Source organism: Mastomys coucha, unplaced genomic scaffold (assembly GCF_008632895.1).
Source record: "Mastomys coucha isolate ucsf_1 unplaced genomic scaffold, UCSF_Mcou_1 pScaffold1, whole genome shotgun sequence".
Lineage (NCBI taxonomy): Eukaryota > Metazoa > Chordata > Mammalia > Rodentia > Muridae > Mastomys > Mastomys coucha.
The window spans coordinates 24,563,469-24,576,578 of NW_022196891.1; the positions used below are offsets into that span (position 1 = coordinate 24,563,469).

Genomic DNA, 13,110 nt, shown 5'->3' on the forward strand with positions numbered 1-13,110 from the left:
ATAACAGAGTCTGGTTTTTTGTTTTTGTTTTTTGTTTGAACTTAGACCGTTTTAAAAATGAGACACACATCACTACCACCACCAGCACCACCAGCTCCACCAAAGTGAAAAAGGAGGCCTTGGCTAATGGGCTAGAGAGATAGCTTAGTACATTATCTGATATTTTCTGTCCTCCATGGATATCTGCACACAAATGTGCATACCCTGACATACAAATATATAAGTAATACATTTTTTTTTTTAATTATAGAAAAAGGGTTGAAAGAAAAGTAAGAATTAGCAGGGTGTAGTGTCACACACCTTTAAAGTTAGCACTTGGGAGGCAGAGGCAGACAGAGCTCTGAAAGTTTGAGGCCAGCCTGTTATAAACAGTGAGATCCTATCTCCCAAAACAAACAAACAAAATAAGTAAAAGTTGATTTGCTCAAATGGTTTCGTGGGAAAGAAGACTAGGGATGTAGCTTAGGTGATCGAATGCTTGTCTAGCATGCAAGAGGTCCTGGGTTCCATCCCCAGCACTGTATAAACTGGGGAAGGTAGTGCATACTGGCAATCCAGCACTCAGAAGGCTCACCTCTGTCTCTACAGCCAACTGGAGAACAAACTGAGCTACACAGGAGACCCTGTTTCAAAGGGAACATGTCAGGTGGGTTATCTGGGAGCTGCTGGCAGCGGATGCAGTAGGTGAACATGATCAGAATACATTGTTTAGACCTGTATGAAATTCTCAAAGAAAAAATATAGTTTTTTAAACCCAGAAAGATGAAAGGGGCAGGCACTAAGAAAAAAAAAAATGCTACTTAAAAGATACCCTCAGCAGGTGTAAACTGTCATAACTGACTAGAAGCAGTGGGCTAAGTGTAAATATAAAAGGCTGGAGTGTAAAGGAAGCCAGAAACCCAAGGCTAACAACTGAAACAAGAATGTCAAAGAAATCGGGCTGTAACATCAGCTTCAGCATTCTACAACAAGGTTATGAAATATTACACACAACAATATTTGTCATTTAAATGACTTAGGCTACATAGGAAAAACAAACAAAAACTGAACACCTAGAGAAAACGAAGAGAAAATCATCAATGCCTTTTATATGTTCTTTATATTAAATTTCATATTGGCAAAGTTTTATTTTTGCCTCAAACCATTCCATGCCAACGTATGTTTTTGGATTCACACTGTATAGTTGCTTTCTCTATCTGTAGGTAAGAGTATGAATAGGTCACCACGGTGGCTAACTTTCACTGTCAACCTAACAAATTCCAGCAACCTGCAGAGTCCTAACTGGGAATCTGCTTAGATCAGGTTGGTCTGGAGCACGTCTGAAGGCGGCTGTCTTCACTGGCCACTGACATGGGAAGAACCAGTCCACAGTGGGAAGGGGCACCATTCCCTGGGATCCTAAACCTATGATAACAGAACACACACAAGGAAAGGAAACGATGTATTGATTTCTCTCCACCCTTGACTGTGGTTACGATGTAACTAGGTGCTTCCAGCCCCTGCCATCCCTTATGATGGACTGTAATCTGGAAGTGTAGGCTGAAATGAACACGTCTCTCCCCTAAATTCCCTTTTGTCAGGGTATTTTATCACAGCGCAGGAACAATTGCATCTGAGCTTGCACAGTAACAGGCAATTCCCCCCATAATGCAGAGACAGCATGAATCTTGAATCCAATTGGTTTCCGATGTTTTTCTTTGGGAGGAATACCACACTATTTCCCCAACATTACCTAATAGATTATTATATAATTTCTTTCTCCTTTTTTTTTCTTTAGTAGGATTTAATAATAGTTTGAAACTATCTAAATGACTCTAAGTGCAAAATTGGCCCAAAAGTGCAATAGTCTATCAATTATTACTGAATTAATTCAAATTTAAACTAGAAAAGTAAACAAGATATATCAAAATTATAAGGTCATTACATCTTTTAAACTCTTCTTTAACTATGAAATTACTTCCAAGCTAGCCAAAGTACTCATTTATAAAATATTACCCATGTCAATAAAAAAAATGACTCCAGTTTTTATGGAACTACTTGAATAGGACATGGGTAATAAACACATCTGAACTCCAAAAAAAAATCTTAGCTGAGAAAATTGTTCTAAAAAAATAAATTTCAAGTTGGGTTAAGAGATAAAATATAAGTCACTGCAGAGTATTAGAATTACACTGCAAACCAGTAATACTGCATATGGATTCATGTCTGCAGCCATAGCACTCGGGAGCTGTCAGTCAGTCTGACTATACACTGAGTTCCAAGACAGTGTGATCTACAAGGTGAGGCCCTGTCTCCAAAAAAACAAAAAAACAAAAAAGCAAAAAAAAAAAAAAAAAAAAAAAAAAAAAAAAAAAAAAAAAAAAAAAAAAGAAGGAAGGAAAAAAGTATTGGAGGGGAGAAAAAAGTGAGAGAGGGAGAAAGGGAGAGAAGGAGAGAGGGAGAGAGGGAGAAAGGGAGAGAAGGAGAGAGGGAGAGAGGGAAGAGGGAGAGAAGCCTGGAATACTTGAGAACCTAATCTCAGAAAATTAAAACAAAAACAGAAACATTAAATTCACACTATCTCATAAACTAGTAAAAATTTAAAAGTTATGAAAATATTGGGCTAAAAAAAGCAATGAGATGGGCTGGAGAGATGGCTCAGTGGTTAAGAGCACTGACTGCTCTTCCAAGGGTCCTGAGTTCAATTCCCAGCAACCACATGGTGGCTCACAACCATCTGTAATGAGATCTGACACCCTTTTCTGGTGTGTCTGAAGACAGCTACAGTGTACTTACATATAATGATAAATAAATCTTAATAAATAAATTAATTAATTAAAAAAAAAAACTCTCACATCTGTCAGTAGTTTATTCATGACCCTGAGTAATAAAAAGAAGTTAAAATGTACTCAGTGTACAGTACTGAAAAGAGCAAAAATCATATGGAAAAATTACAAAATGATTATCATAAAAAGTATTAAATGTTGTTGTAAAGTTTTTGACTAGGGATTATGAGTTGGACTGGGTTCTTCCAGTCAAGAAGACCTCACCTTCAGAATTGCAGGGTCTGAGCTGACATTGAAACACATTTGTACAGTAAGTAGTTAAGACCACTTCATCCTAGGGGTGAGTCCTTAATTCTAAATGACTAGTGTCCTCGGAAGAGAAGACACATGGACACACAGAGAGAACACCTTATGATGCTAGAGACAGAAAATGAAATGATAACATCTGCAAGACAAAAAATGCGAGACACCAAGTCTTTACAGACAGGCTATTCCTGGGAGCTCTCAAAAGAACGGCCAGGCCGGGTGGTGGTGGTGGAACATGCTTTTAATCCCAGCACTGGGGAGGCGGGGCAGGAGGATTTCTGAGTTCGAACCCAGCCTGGTCTACAGAGTGAGATCCAGGACAGCCAGGGCTACAGTGAAACTCTGTATTGAAAAGCAAACAAAGAACATCTAGGCTGATGCTTACCTTAGGTTTGCACTCAGCATCAAACTACAGCCCTAACCCTCTGACCCCCATCTCAGGTTGTAGACTCACCCCGTTACACAGCTACTGACCTCTGACAGGGATTTCAGACTTCTAGCCTCCAGAATGGTGACATAATGTGTTTTAAACTTACCCATTCTGTAGTAGTCTACTATAGCAGCAACAGGAAACTAGTGGGGCTATAACACAAAATAGTAATTAAAAATGCTACCGTAACAGGAAAGAAAAGCCGGGCGGTGGTGGCACACACCTTTAATTCCAGCACTTGGGAGGCAGAGAAGGCGGATTTCTGAGTTCAAGGCCAACCTGGTCTACAGAGTGAGTTCCAGGACAGCCAGGGCTACATAGAGAAACCCCATCTCGAAAAAACAAACATACAAAACCCAAACCAAACCAAACCAAAAAAACAGGAAAGAAAAAAATATTCTGTTCCCAGGGTTCTTGTAGGGTGGCTCACAGCAGTACCTCTAGCCCCAGGGACCCAATACTCTGGCCTCTACAGGCACCTGCAATCATGTGCACACACCCACACTGACACATACAATATAATACACATAATTTTTTAATTTAAATTTTAAACATCCAAAAAGATACTATTATGGGTTCATGATAAAAAACTTAGTCAAGAGAAGGCAGAATCCTTGTGTTCTAGTTTCCTTTCTGTTGCTGTGGCAAACACCATGACCAAAGCACTGAGAGGGGGAAAGGGTTTATAATACCTGACATTTCCAGGTCACCATGCATCACTGCGAAAGTCAAGGCAGGAACTCAGAGCATGAATCTGAAGGCAGGCATGGTTGCTATTCCACACAGGTTAACTCTGACCAAGGAACTTACTCAGAGCCAAGGAAGAACTGTAGAAACCATGGGAAAGCTGCTCACTAGCATGCTCTTTACCCATGTTTGGCTGCTACCTTACGAAACCCAAGCTACCTGCCCAGGGAATGGTGCCGCCCTCAGTGGGCTGGGTCTTCCTACATCAATTAATAAGTAAGACAATCTAACACAGGCTAATCTATCTGATCTGGGCAATTACTCAATTGAGATCCCATTCTCAAGTAACTTTAGGCTGTTTCAAGTTTGACAATTAAAGCTAATTAGGCCAATCTATTAATATATTTTCCATTATGACACAATAATAGGCTAGTCATATAAATCCAGGCTATGCATTCTGCCTTCTTAAACAAAAGTATTATACAAATTCTAAATAATAACTTTCTAGAATGAATACCTTTAAATACTTGAAAATAAGGTAGAACATACATTGATTTAATATTTTTACTATGTTGTACTACCAATTAAATTACATGTTCTGTGTTGCCACAAAACATTTTACTGTTTAAAACATAATTTTATGAACAAAATTTTTTAACAATTAAATAAAACTCAAATAATGAGGGATAATTTTCAAACAATGTTTCAAAAATAATTAAAAACAACATAAATACTGCATTATGTCAAGTACCAATTGAGGTTCAAATGTTATTATTTATGTAATAGAAGTTTGTAACTGTTGACATGTTTGGTGGAGGGCGGGGCCCAGGGGAAGTTGGATGGATAATCCATGTACACATGGATATCGTGTACATGTTTGAAATTTTAAAATAAAAAGAAAATTGTCACATCAAAAAGTGTCTAGGTGTTTCTTTATAGACAATGTACAGTCTTTGAACCAACACTCTATTACACTAATTCAAGAGATGGGGAAAAAAGAAACAGTTTAATCTGAGTTTATAGCTGCCTATTGAAACTATAGTTCTAAAATGTAACTGAAACACACAATGGCTGCATAACTGAGCTGACCTAAAGGAAACTTGAGTCATCATTTTGACTTGTAGTCAATGGCAGTGATACATAGTAGCTGGATTAGACGGTCCTGCAAAGTCTGAAGTGCTAGAATAAGGTAAGCGCAGAGAGTAAAACTGTGGAATGATGCTGGTCACACCCTCTGCCGCCAGAGCAGCAAGATCGCAGCTAAGTCCTCAGCATCCCAAGGGTCTTCTAGACGGTAGAGCTACACACACCTAAACTGCTCTAAGGCTTGCAGCTCCTGATGAGTCTCACTACCAAGAGGCTCTTCACCCATCAAAAAGCAACTGTCCTTTCTCCTTTAACTTCCACCTCACCTTGAGTATGAGCGAAAGAGCAGAAGTAGGGTACAGAGCAGGGCTCATATAATTAACATGAGTGCAACAGGCTGGCCTCAAATCTGGAGATCCACCTGCCTCTGTTCCCCAAGGGTTGGGATTTAAGGCGTGTACTACCACTACCAGGCTTACTTCAGATCCTTTATATTAATATTATATTTAAAAAATAGCATTTCTACTCACCACTACAGAATTAGTGACTCAAAGGTGCAATTTTAGATATATATTTCCATAAGCTTTGATTAAAAAAAAAGCTATGTGTAAAGGTGAGGATTTTTCCTTAATTATTATTATTATTTAATTAGTATTATTAGGATTTAATATCACAAATCCTATAAAACCCAAACAGATTGAAAAGAACTGCTCTTCAAGAAGTTGAGATGCCTCAGAGGCTAAAGTGTCTGTGGTACACCCATGAGAATCTGAATTCAGCTCCACAGAAACCATAAACAAGCTGGGCCAACACTGGGCAGCCATGCTTGGAATCCCACATTCTGGGGCCAGATTAGGAAGCCCCAAGGCAAGTGGAACAGCTGGTGTAGCTGAAGCTATGAGCTCTAGGATTAGAAAGAGACCCTGTATCCGTAAATAAACTTGGCAGCAATCTAGGTATATACTTGGTTTCAATCTCTGCCTACATGTGAATGTATGGACATACATGTACACATGCACCAAACACATGTGACCATGCCTACGTACATTCCTGGAAAATCACACATGTATCAACAACACAAAGATTCATTTTCAAAAAGCTACAGAAAAGAAAAGAGGGATTATGATGGATTAAAAGGAAGGTTTGTTTGTTTGTTTTTTAAAGTTGTGGAATTATTAAATGGCTTCTTTACTTCATTATTCCAGGACTGGGGATGTTTATGAGTGGTAGAGCATATAGAAAGTGTTATGAAATTATAAATAAGAACAAAGCAACCCACATTAGGGAAAGACTGACAGGTTAAGAGTTCTTAATAAGTTCTGAAAACTGGCTAATGTTCATTGAAAACATTAGAGATTGTAAAAGTTCATTGGTAGTTAAGAAAGTGCTCAAATATTTGTCTTGATCCATGAGAAATTTGATATATGTTTGTTTTACTTAGGGTCTTACTGCTGTGAACAGTTACCATGACCAAGGCAACTCTTATAAGGACAACATTTAATGGGGGCTGGCTTACAGGTTCAGAGATTCAGTACATTATCATCAAGGCGGGAACATGGCAGCGTCCAGGCAGGCATGGTACAGGAGGGGCTGAGAGTTCTACATCTTCATCTGAAGGCTGCTAGCAGAATACTAGCTTCCAGGCAGCTAGGATGAGGGTCTTAAAGCTCACACCCACACTGACACACCTACTCCAACAAGGCCACACCTCCTAATAATGCCACTCCTTGGCCAGCAATATATAAACCAACACAATGTTCAAATCTATGCCATTAAAGAGAAGGCTAACCTATGTGGTGGCTTGAGTGAGAAGGTGTCCCCCTAGGCTCATACTTCTGAACAATTAATTAGTGGTGCTGTTTGGAAAGGAGCATTGCTAGGTCCAGTTTTGAGGTTTCATAGCCTGGCCTCACTTCTGTTTCCTATGTGCAGATGAAATGTACTCAAGCAACCAGTTTTCTTCTCCTACCTCTGAACCTCGCTCCCCTTGCTAACCCGTTACTATGTCTTGCTGGGCATGATGGACTCCACCCCTTTGAAACTATAAGTTCAAATAACCCTTATCTCCTTTAAGTCGCCTCTTGTCCTCACACTTTATCACAGCAATGGAAAGTTACTAATATAGCCCCAGGTTCAAAGGTATACTATGGACTTCCTTGTGAAGGCCAAAGATAATGTTAACTTTTGTCGTTTAAGTGAACAAAACTGGTTTATTTGGGTTTTTTGAAAGTTTATACACACACACAAACATAAACACATTTATATGTACTATACACAGAAGTTATTTAAGAGGAAATGGTTATTACATAGTAAATTTATACGTTTTCCTCCACTAAATAGGTATATGGTCTCATGAAAAAGCAGAGGCAGATCGTCAATATAAAAAACAGAAGTCAGTAAACACTGGTATATATTTTTTGAAAAGGCTCTGAGGTACTTACTTCATCAGCCACCATACACCTGGAAAAAATAAAAATAAAATAATTTTATAATCATCAAAGCAAAGCATATTCAGAGTTCTGATTAAGTAACTCACCACAAACACTTCACAAATGCTAAAGGATGAAGCCAGAGAGGCTGCTATAAGAGAATGAAAACACTGGATAGTGATGACTCCATACAACTCTACAGTTGCCAGTGACACATGTCTATGTGGGAGTGTCAATGCTTCAGACAAGCTATTGCTCACCACGGAGGGAGCTGCAAAGACCCTTGAGGGCCAAGCATAAAGGCATGAGACCCTGAAGAATGGCTTCCACCGCTGTCCTTAACTGTAAGCCTGGCTGGTCCTACAGATGAGAACACTATGATTGCACACGCCTTTCAATTCTAACACTCGGGAGGCAGAGGCAAGCGGACCTGAGTTCAAGCCAGCCTCGTCTACATAGTGAGCTGCAGGCCAGCCTGAGCTACAACAGTGAGATCTGCCTCAACAGATAGCTAGGTAGGTAGGTAGGTAGGTTGACAGACAGACAGACAGACAGACAGACAGACAGACAGACAGGAAGGACAAGAAAACGAAGGTCTGCATTTTATTTCTGTTTCTGTGATAATGATACAGGATCCTGGCAAACAGTAACTTAGGGGAGAAAGATTGAATTTGGCCTTTAGTTCTAGGATAGCCCATCATGTCACAGAAAGCAGGGAAGGCCTGTACGCTCCCCACTCAGCTTCCTCCACGCCTGTGCAGCCCACAACCCCAGGCTAGGAAACGGGGCTGCCCACTGTCAGGCTGGGTCGCCTCACAGCAATGAAGGCGATACAATGAAGCCCACGCGGCCAGGTCCACAAGGCAATCTGATCTCGACACACTGAGGCTTTTAACAGGAGATTCTAGGTGCATTTAGTTGACAAAATTAACCACTACAGTGACTAGCAAACACATTTTGGCACAAATCTGTGATCTAGTTTTCTGGGCTGCATTTGTATGCACTGTTGATTTCTATTCTTTTGCTAAATGTTTTCTTTTCTTTTCTTTCTTTTTTTTTTTTTTTTTTTTTTTTTTTTTTTTTTTTTTGAGACAGAGTTTCTCTATGTGGCCCTGGCTGTCCTTGAACTTGCTCCGTAGACTAGGTTGGCCTCAAATGCACAGAGATTCGCCTGCCTCTGCCTCCCAAGTGTTGGGAGTAAAGTTGTGTGCCATCACACTCAGGTCTACTTTAATTCTTTTTTAAAAGCTTGTGTGGGGGATTAAGGGTGTTTGCACATGTGTGAATGTGCTGTGTGTTCCCATGCATATGGAGGCCAAAATAAAGGTCTCTCCAGCCTTGCATTTTGAGATAGGAACGCTCACTGAATCTGGAGCTCAATGGCCTGGGTAGGACAGCTGGCTACTGAGCCCCAGTGGAGCCACCTGTCACCACCTCTCCAGGGGTAGGATTACAGACATTCAAGACCTCATGTGGATTTTCACATGCATGCTGGGTGTCTGAACCCGGGTCCTCATAGTTGTGCAGTAAGCACTCCACCAATATAGCCCCTATCTGCTATATTCTCTTATTCAAATTTATAGAAGTAAATTTGACGCAGGGGGCAGTGAGGACTGGGTTCATAAACGGAGAGTCCAAGCAGAAGAGAAGAGCAAGCATGGCGGGGACAGTCAGTGGCTGACATGAGACAGCAAGCGTATCAGGACCACAAAAAAATAATCTCAACTAAAGGAAAAGTTAAAAATTCAATTATTTCAGTAGAGAACTGGTTTGTTGTACTCTTTACAGAAAGTAGAAAAGTGAGGCGCAGCATGGTACTTTAGAGTCAGAGTCCCATGAATAACGACTTTTCACTTGAAAATCCAAGTCAAGAGCTGTGGGGATGCTTACCGTGCAAGGCTGAGGATCTAACTCTAATCTCAGATGCACAGAAAACCTCTGTCCTTAACCATAAGCCTGGCTGTTCCTACAGATGAGGAGAACGCTGGATCAAAGAACAGTGTGAGCACGTCTATGCCAGGACTGCAGCTGAGTCCCTGGGCAGAGTGGGGCTGGCTCACTTGCAATCCTAGCCTAGAAAAAGTAGAGAGAGGTGGGTGTTTGGGGTTTGCTGGCTAGACAGGATGACCAAAATGGTGAGCTCTGGAATCAGTGAGAGACCCTGTCTTGTTAATAAGGTAGCACGTCATACAGGAAGATCAATGCCAATCTCCAACCTGTACCAAGTGTACACACAGGTAAGTGCTCTTGTCCCGAATAAGAAAAGAAAATCCACCTGGAATTCCTTAAAGACGTTCCTTGAGGTGTATATTACTTATTCCGAGTCTACTGTCTAACTATCACTGCTTTAGGGAGAGACTGAGGGAGTCTTTTCCTTAAGTACAGTGACTAGAAGAAAAAAATACATGCCTATATTATTACTTTAAAAAATAATAATCCTATTTAAAACAGGGTAAGGAATAATAGAAAATATTGGGTGGGATCTAACCACTTGAGAGCCTCAAGGGGCTGGGAAAAGTCTTTATGGCCATTAGAGAAATGTAGGGGTGGGGCCTAGTGGACATGGGCCTTACAACTAGAAGAAAAGTGAAGTGTGTGTGTGTGTGTGTGTGTGTATAGGGGGGCACATGCATAAAACTATGGGGTAAATAAAGCACATTGCAATTACATGTACCTCTAAAAACTTAAAAGCATGATATTCAAGTCACAAGAGATTAACTAATTTTCAAGAAAATACTTTATTATTACACATCACTAGAACAGCAACGTTGGTGTGTGCAATACTCCAGGCCTCGTGATTACGTGGTAAATGAGGTCACACTCATCAGCTGGCTGTACTGCTTATTTTTCAGAAACATAGGTATCATCCAAAATTCTTCTGATATCCTTGTTTTTTAGCTCCCGTGGCTTGCTGAGTAAAAGCAGCTGAACTCAAAACAAGTTTAATATCACTTCCTCGAAGGATTAACTCAGAGTTCTGGGCTGAAGTGCTGACAAGCAATATCTGCTGTCATCCCAACCCTGTGGATCTGTTTGTACCCAAGACATTTCGGATGTCATGAGCCTTCTCCTGAGGGGGCTGGGTGTTTTAGAACGCATGGATTTAGGCCCACTGGTCAGCAGTCATGATGGCTGTGCCTCGGGAGGGACAGAGCCTCGAGGACTTCACGTCCTGAGGACTTCACGCTGTTGTGGAACCCTGTTCTGCTTGTTGTCCCGTGGTCCTCACGGCTACCCTCCTCTAAGGGCGGTCCCAGCCCCTCAACAGGCAGCATCACTGGCATCGCAACAACAGAGCCTCACCTTTTTCAAGCCTTGCTGCTGGGGCAGATTAATGATTCTATCACTAACCTTGGAAAGAACTTAAGAAATGCACATTGTTAGCAATAACTACCACCATTAGGAAGAATCTGGAGATGTAGATATTAGTAAAGTTAGGTTAAGATGTATTTAGTGGCTCTGATGTAGAAAATCTTGGGGAACAATTCAGAAATGCACGCTTGAATCCTGAGCAAAGGCTGTTTTAAGGACAACGGCAGCCCGATTAGCACTGGCTGATGTGCCTCTCTTGCTAAAGCTGGGCTGATGATCAAGGTGAGGATTAATTTCTTGTACCCATTTTTGCCCTCAGTTTCCTGATATGATTTAATAAAAAACTGTTAGTAAGTAGATGTGCACCCTGAGACTTTAGAGTAGAAATGACTGTTTTTTATATAAACGTTTAGATAACAAGATGCTTAGTTACAAATTTATGGGCTCTTGGGAGTAATTTGTTGCTTTTTTTAATCCATAATAACATTTGATCATGCGACGTCATCGAGGAACATGTTTTTCTATGTATACTCACTGTAATCATTCACTTAGAGAAAAAACAGAATGTAACCACATTGTGCTTTTTGTACTGCTTGTAAGATTTTGCTAAGATATATAAGCTGTAGGTGAAAAGATAAAATTGTTGGAGCTTGCTCACTGGAGCTTTGCTCGATCCATAAACATGCGTATGTATACATGTATATATGTGTATATGTACACAACTGTATATATTATATATGAAACATTTGGTTGACACTTTGCTCCATCTATCAAGTGTGGGTATCTGTATAGATGTATATATACGTAATGTGAATATGTATGGGCATATGTGGAGTTGCTGGAGCTTGTTGAAGCTTGCTTCGTCGACCAAATATGTGCATGTGTGTGCATGTGCGTGTGTGTGTGTGTGTGTGTGTTCCCTTACCATTTTTACCAGATAAGTGATTAATCAGTGACTCTACTCCCCGCCTCAGTGTACCTACGATATCAAAGCTGGTCTTCCACAAATGCTGATGGGAAAGTGAATAGACACAGACCCAACTTGTAACAGAACACTGAAACACCCCATCATGCTCTATTCACGGCTCTAGGTAGTACAAAGAGCAGCCAATCCTTTTCTATTTGTCAGCCCAGAGACAGACATTTTTCCTTCCAAGGAGACTGAGTTGATTCGAGTCCATCAGTGTGGCAGAAGAGTAGAGACTGAAGTGAGCGGCAGCAAGATTAATGTCAGAGCACTTGCTGCCCTGTCATGAGGACCTAAGTTGGATCACAGCACCCACATCGGACAGCTTACAAATACCTGTAACTCCCACTCCGAGGGATCCCACACCTCCCTCCCGCCTCCATAGGCGCGCACACTTACATACATTTTTTTTTGTTTTGTTTTAGAAGGTTAACATATGTAAGAAACCAGCAGAAATAATGATTAGAAACTTGGGCTCCAAGTGACAGAGAATGCACTAGGACAGAGAGACCTATACAAACACAGAAGAAGGCAGGGAAAGGCTCATCCCCACCACAGCACAGTACTTTAGAGCATGGGCCTTTCCCTGACTCAGCAGCCCACGCCCATTCTCGTTAACATCCGGGACACCTGCCTTACCATGTGTCCCTGGTGGGATTCTTTGTCCTAAGAAATAAGAACCTGGGGATCTAGTGTTTGCCCTCCAAACTCTGGCCAGAAGTGACTAACATCTGCGAGAAAGCTGCACGTGGTAAGTTCCTGTATTGGCTAAGGGTCTTCTCTCCCCAGGAATTGTTACTTCTTGTCTAGCCTTGTGGGAAGGAGCACTGTGAATCCTCTAAGAATCCTTATCTTCTGGGTTTTATTTACTCCCCTGGGCCTTGTAAGTTTCCTCTACTTCTTATTAACTTTATGAATGTGACATCTGACAGGCAGATATAAATGTGAACTGGAAGAGATGAGTCAGTCCGAGACAATGAAATAAATGAGAAAGTCACTCCATGTGAAGGTAACAGGGAGGCGGAAATTGATGGGATTTTCAAGTGGAGTTTATAAAACCAGGGGAAGAGGAGGAGCCTGGTTCTTAGCCAGAACCATAGGAAACACAATCATTAGAAACTCAGAAAA

General features: G+C 40.9%; 1 protein-coding gene across 10 annotated transcripts in view; it reads right to left on the bottom strand.

Annotated features, from left to right (window-relative positions):
• Zranb3 (zinc finger RANBP2-type containing 3) overlaps positions 1 to 13,110 on the bottom strand; it is a 147,330-nt gene that overhangs the window by 92,910 nt on the left and 41,310 nt on the right. For 9 of the 10 annotated variants that reach the window (XR_004121872.1, XM_031381118.1, XM_031381126.1 and 6 more), the window contains one exon: positions 7,716 to 7,734. The exons of the other annotated variant lie outside the window; for it this stretch is intronic. Coding sequence is in view for 8 of the 9 variants with exons in the window: in XM_031381118.1 (XP_031236978.1) it covers positions 7,716 to 7,734 (19 nt within the window). In the remaining variant the exon portion in view is untranslated. The remainder of the gene's footprint in view (positions 1 to 7,715; positions 7,735 to 13,110) is intronic. 10 annotated transcript variants of the gene reach the window in all.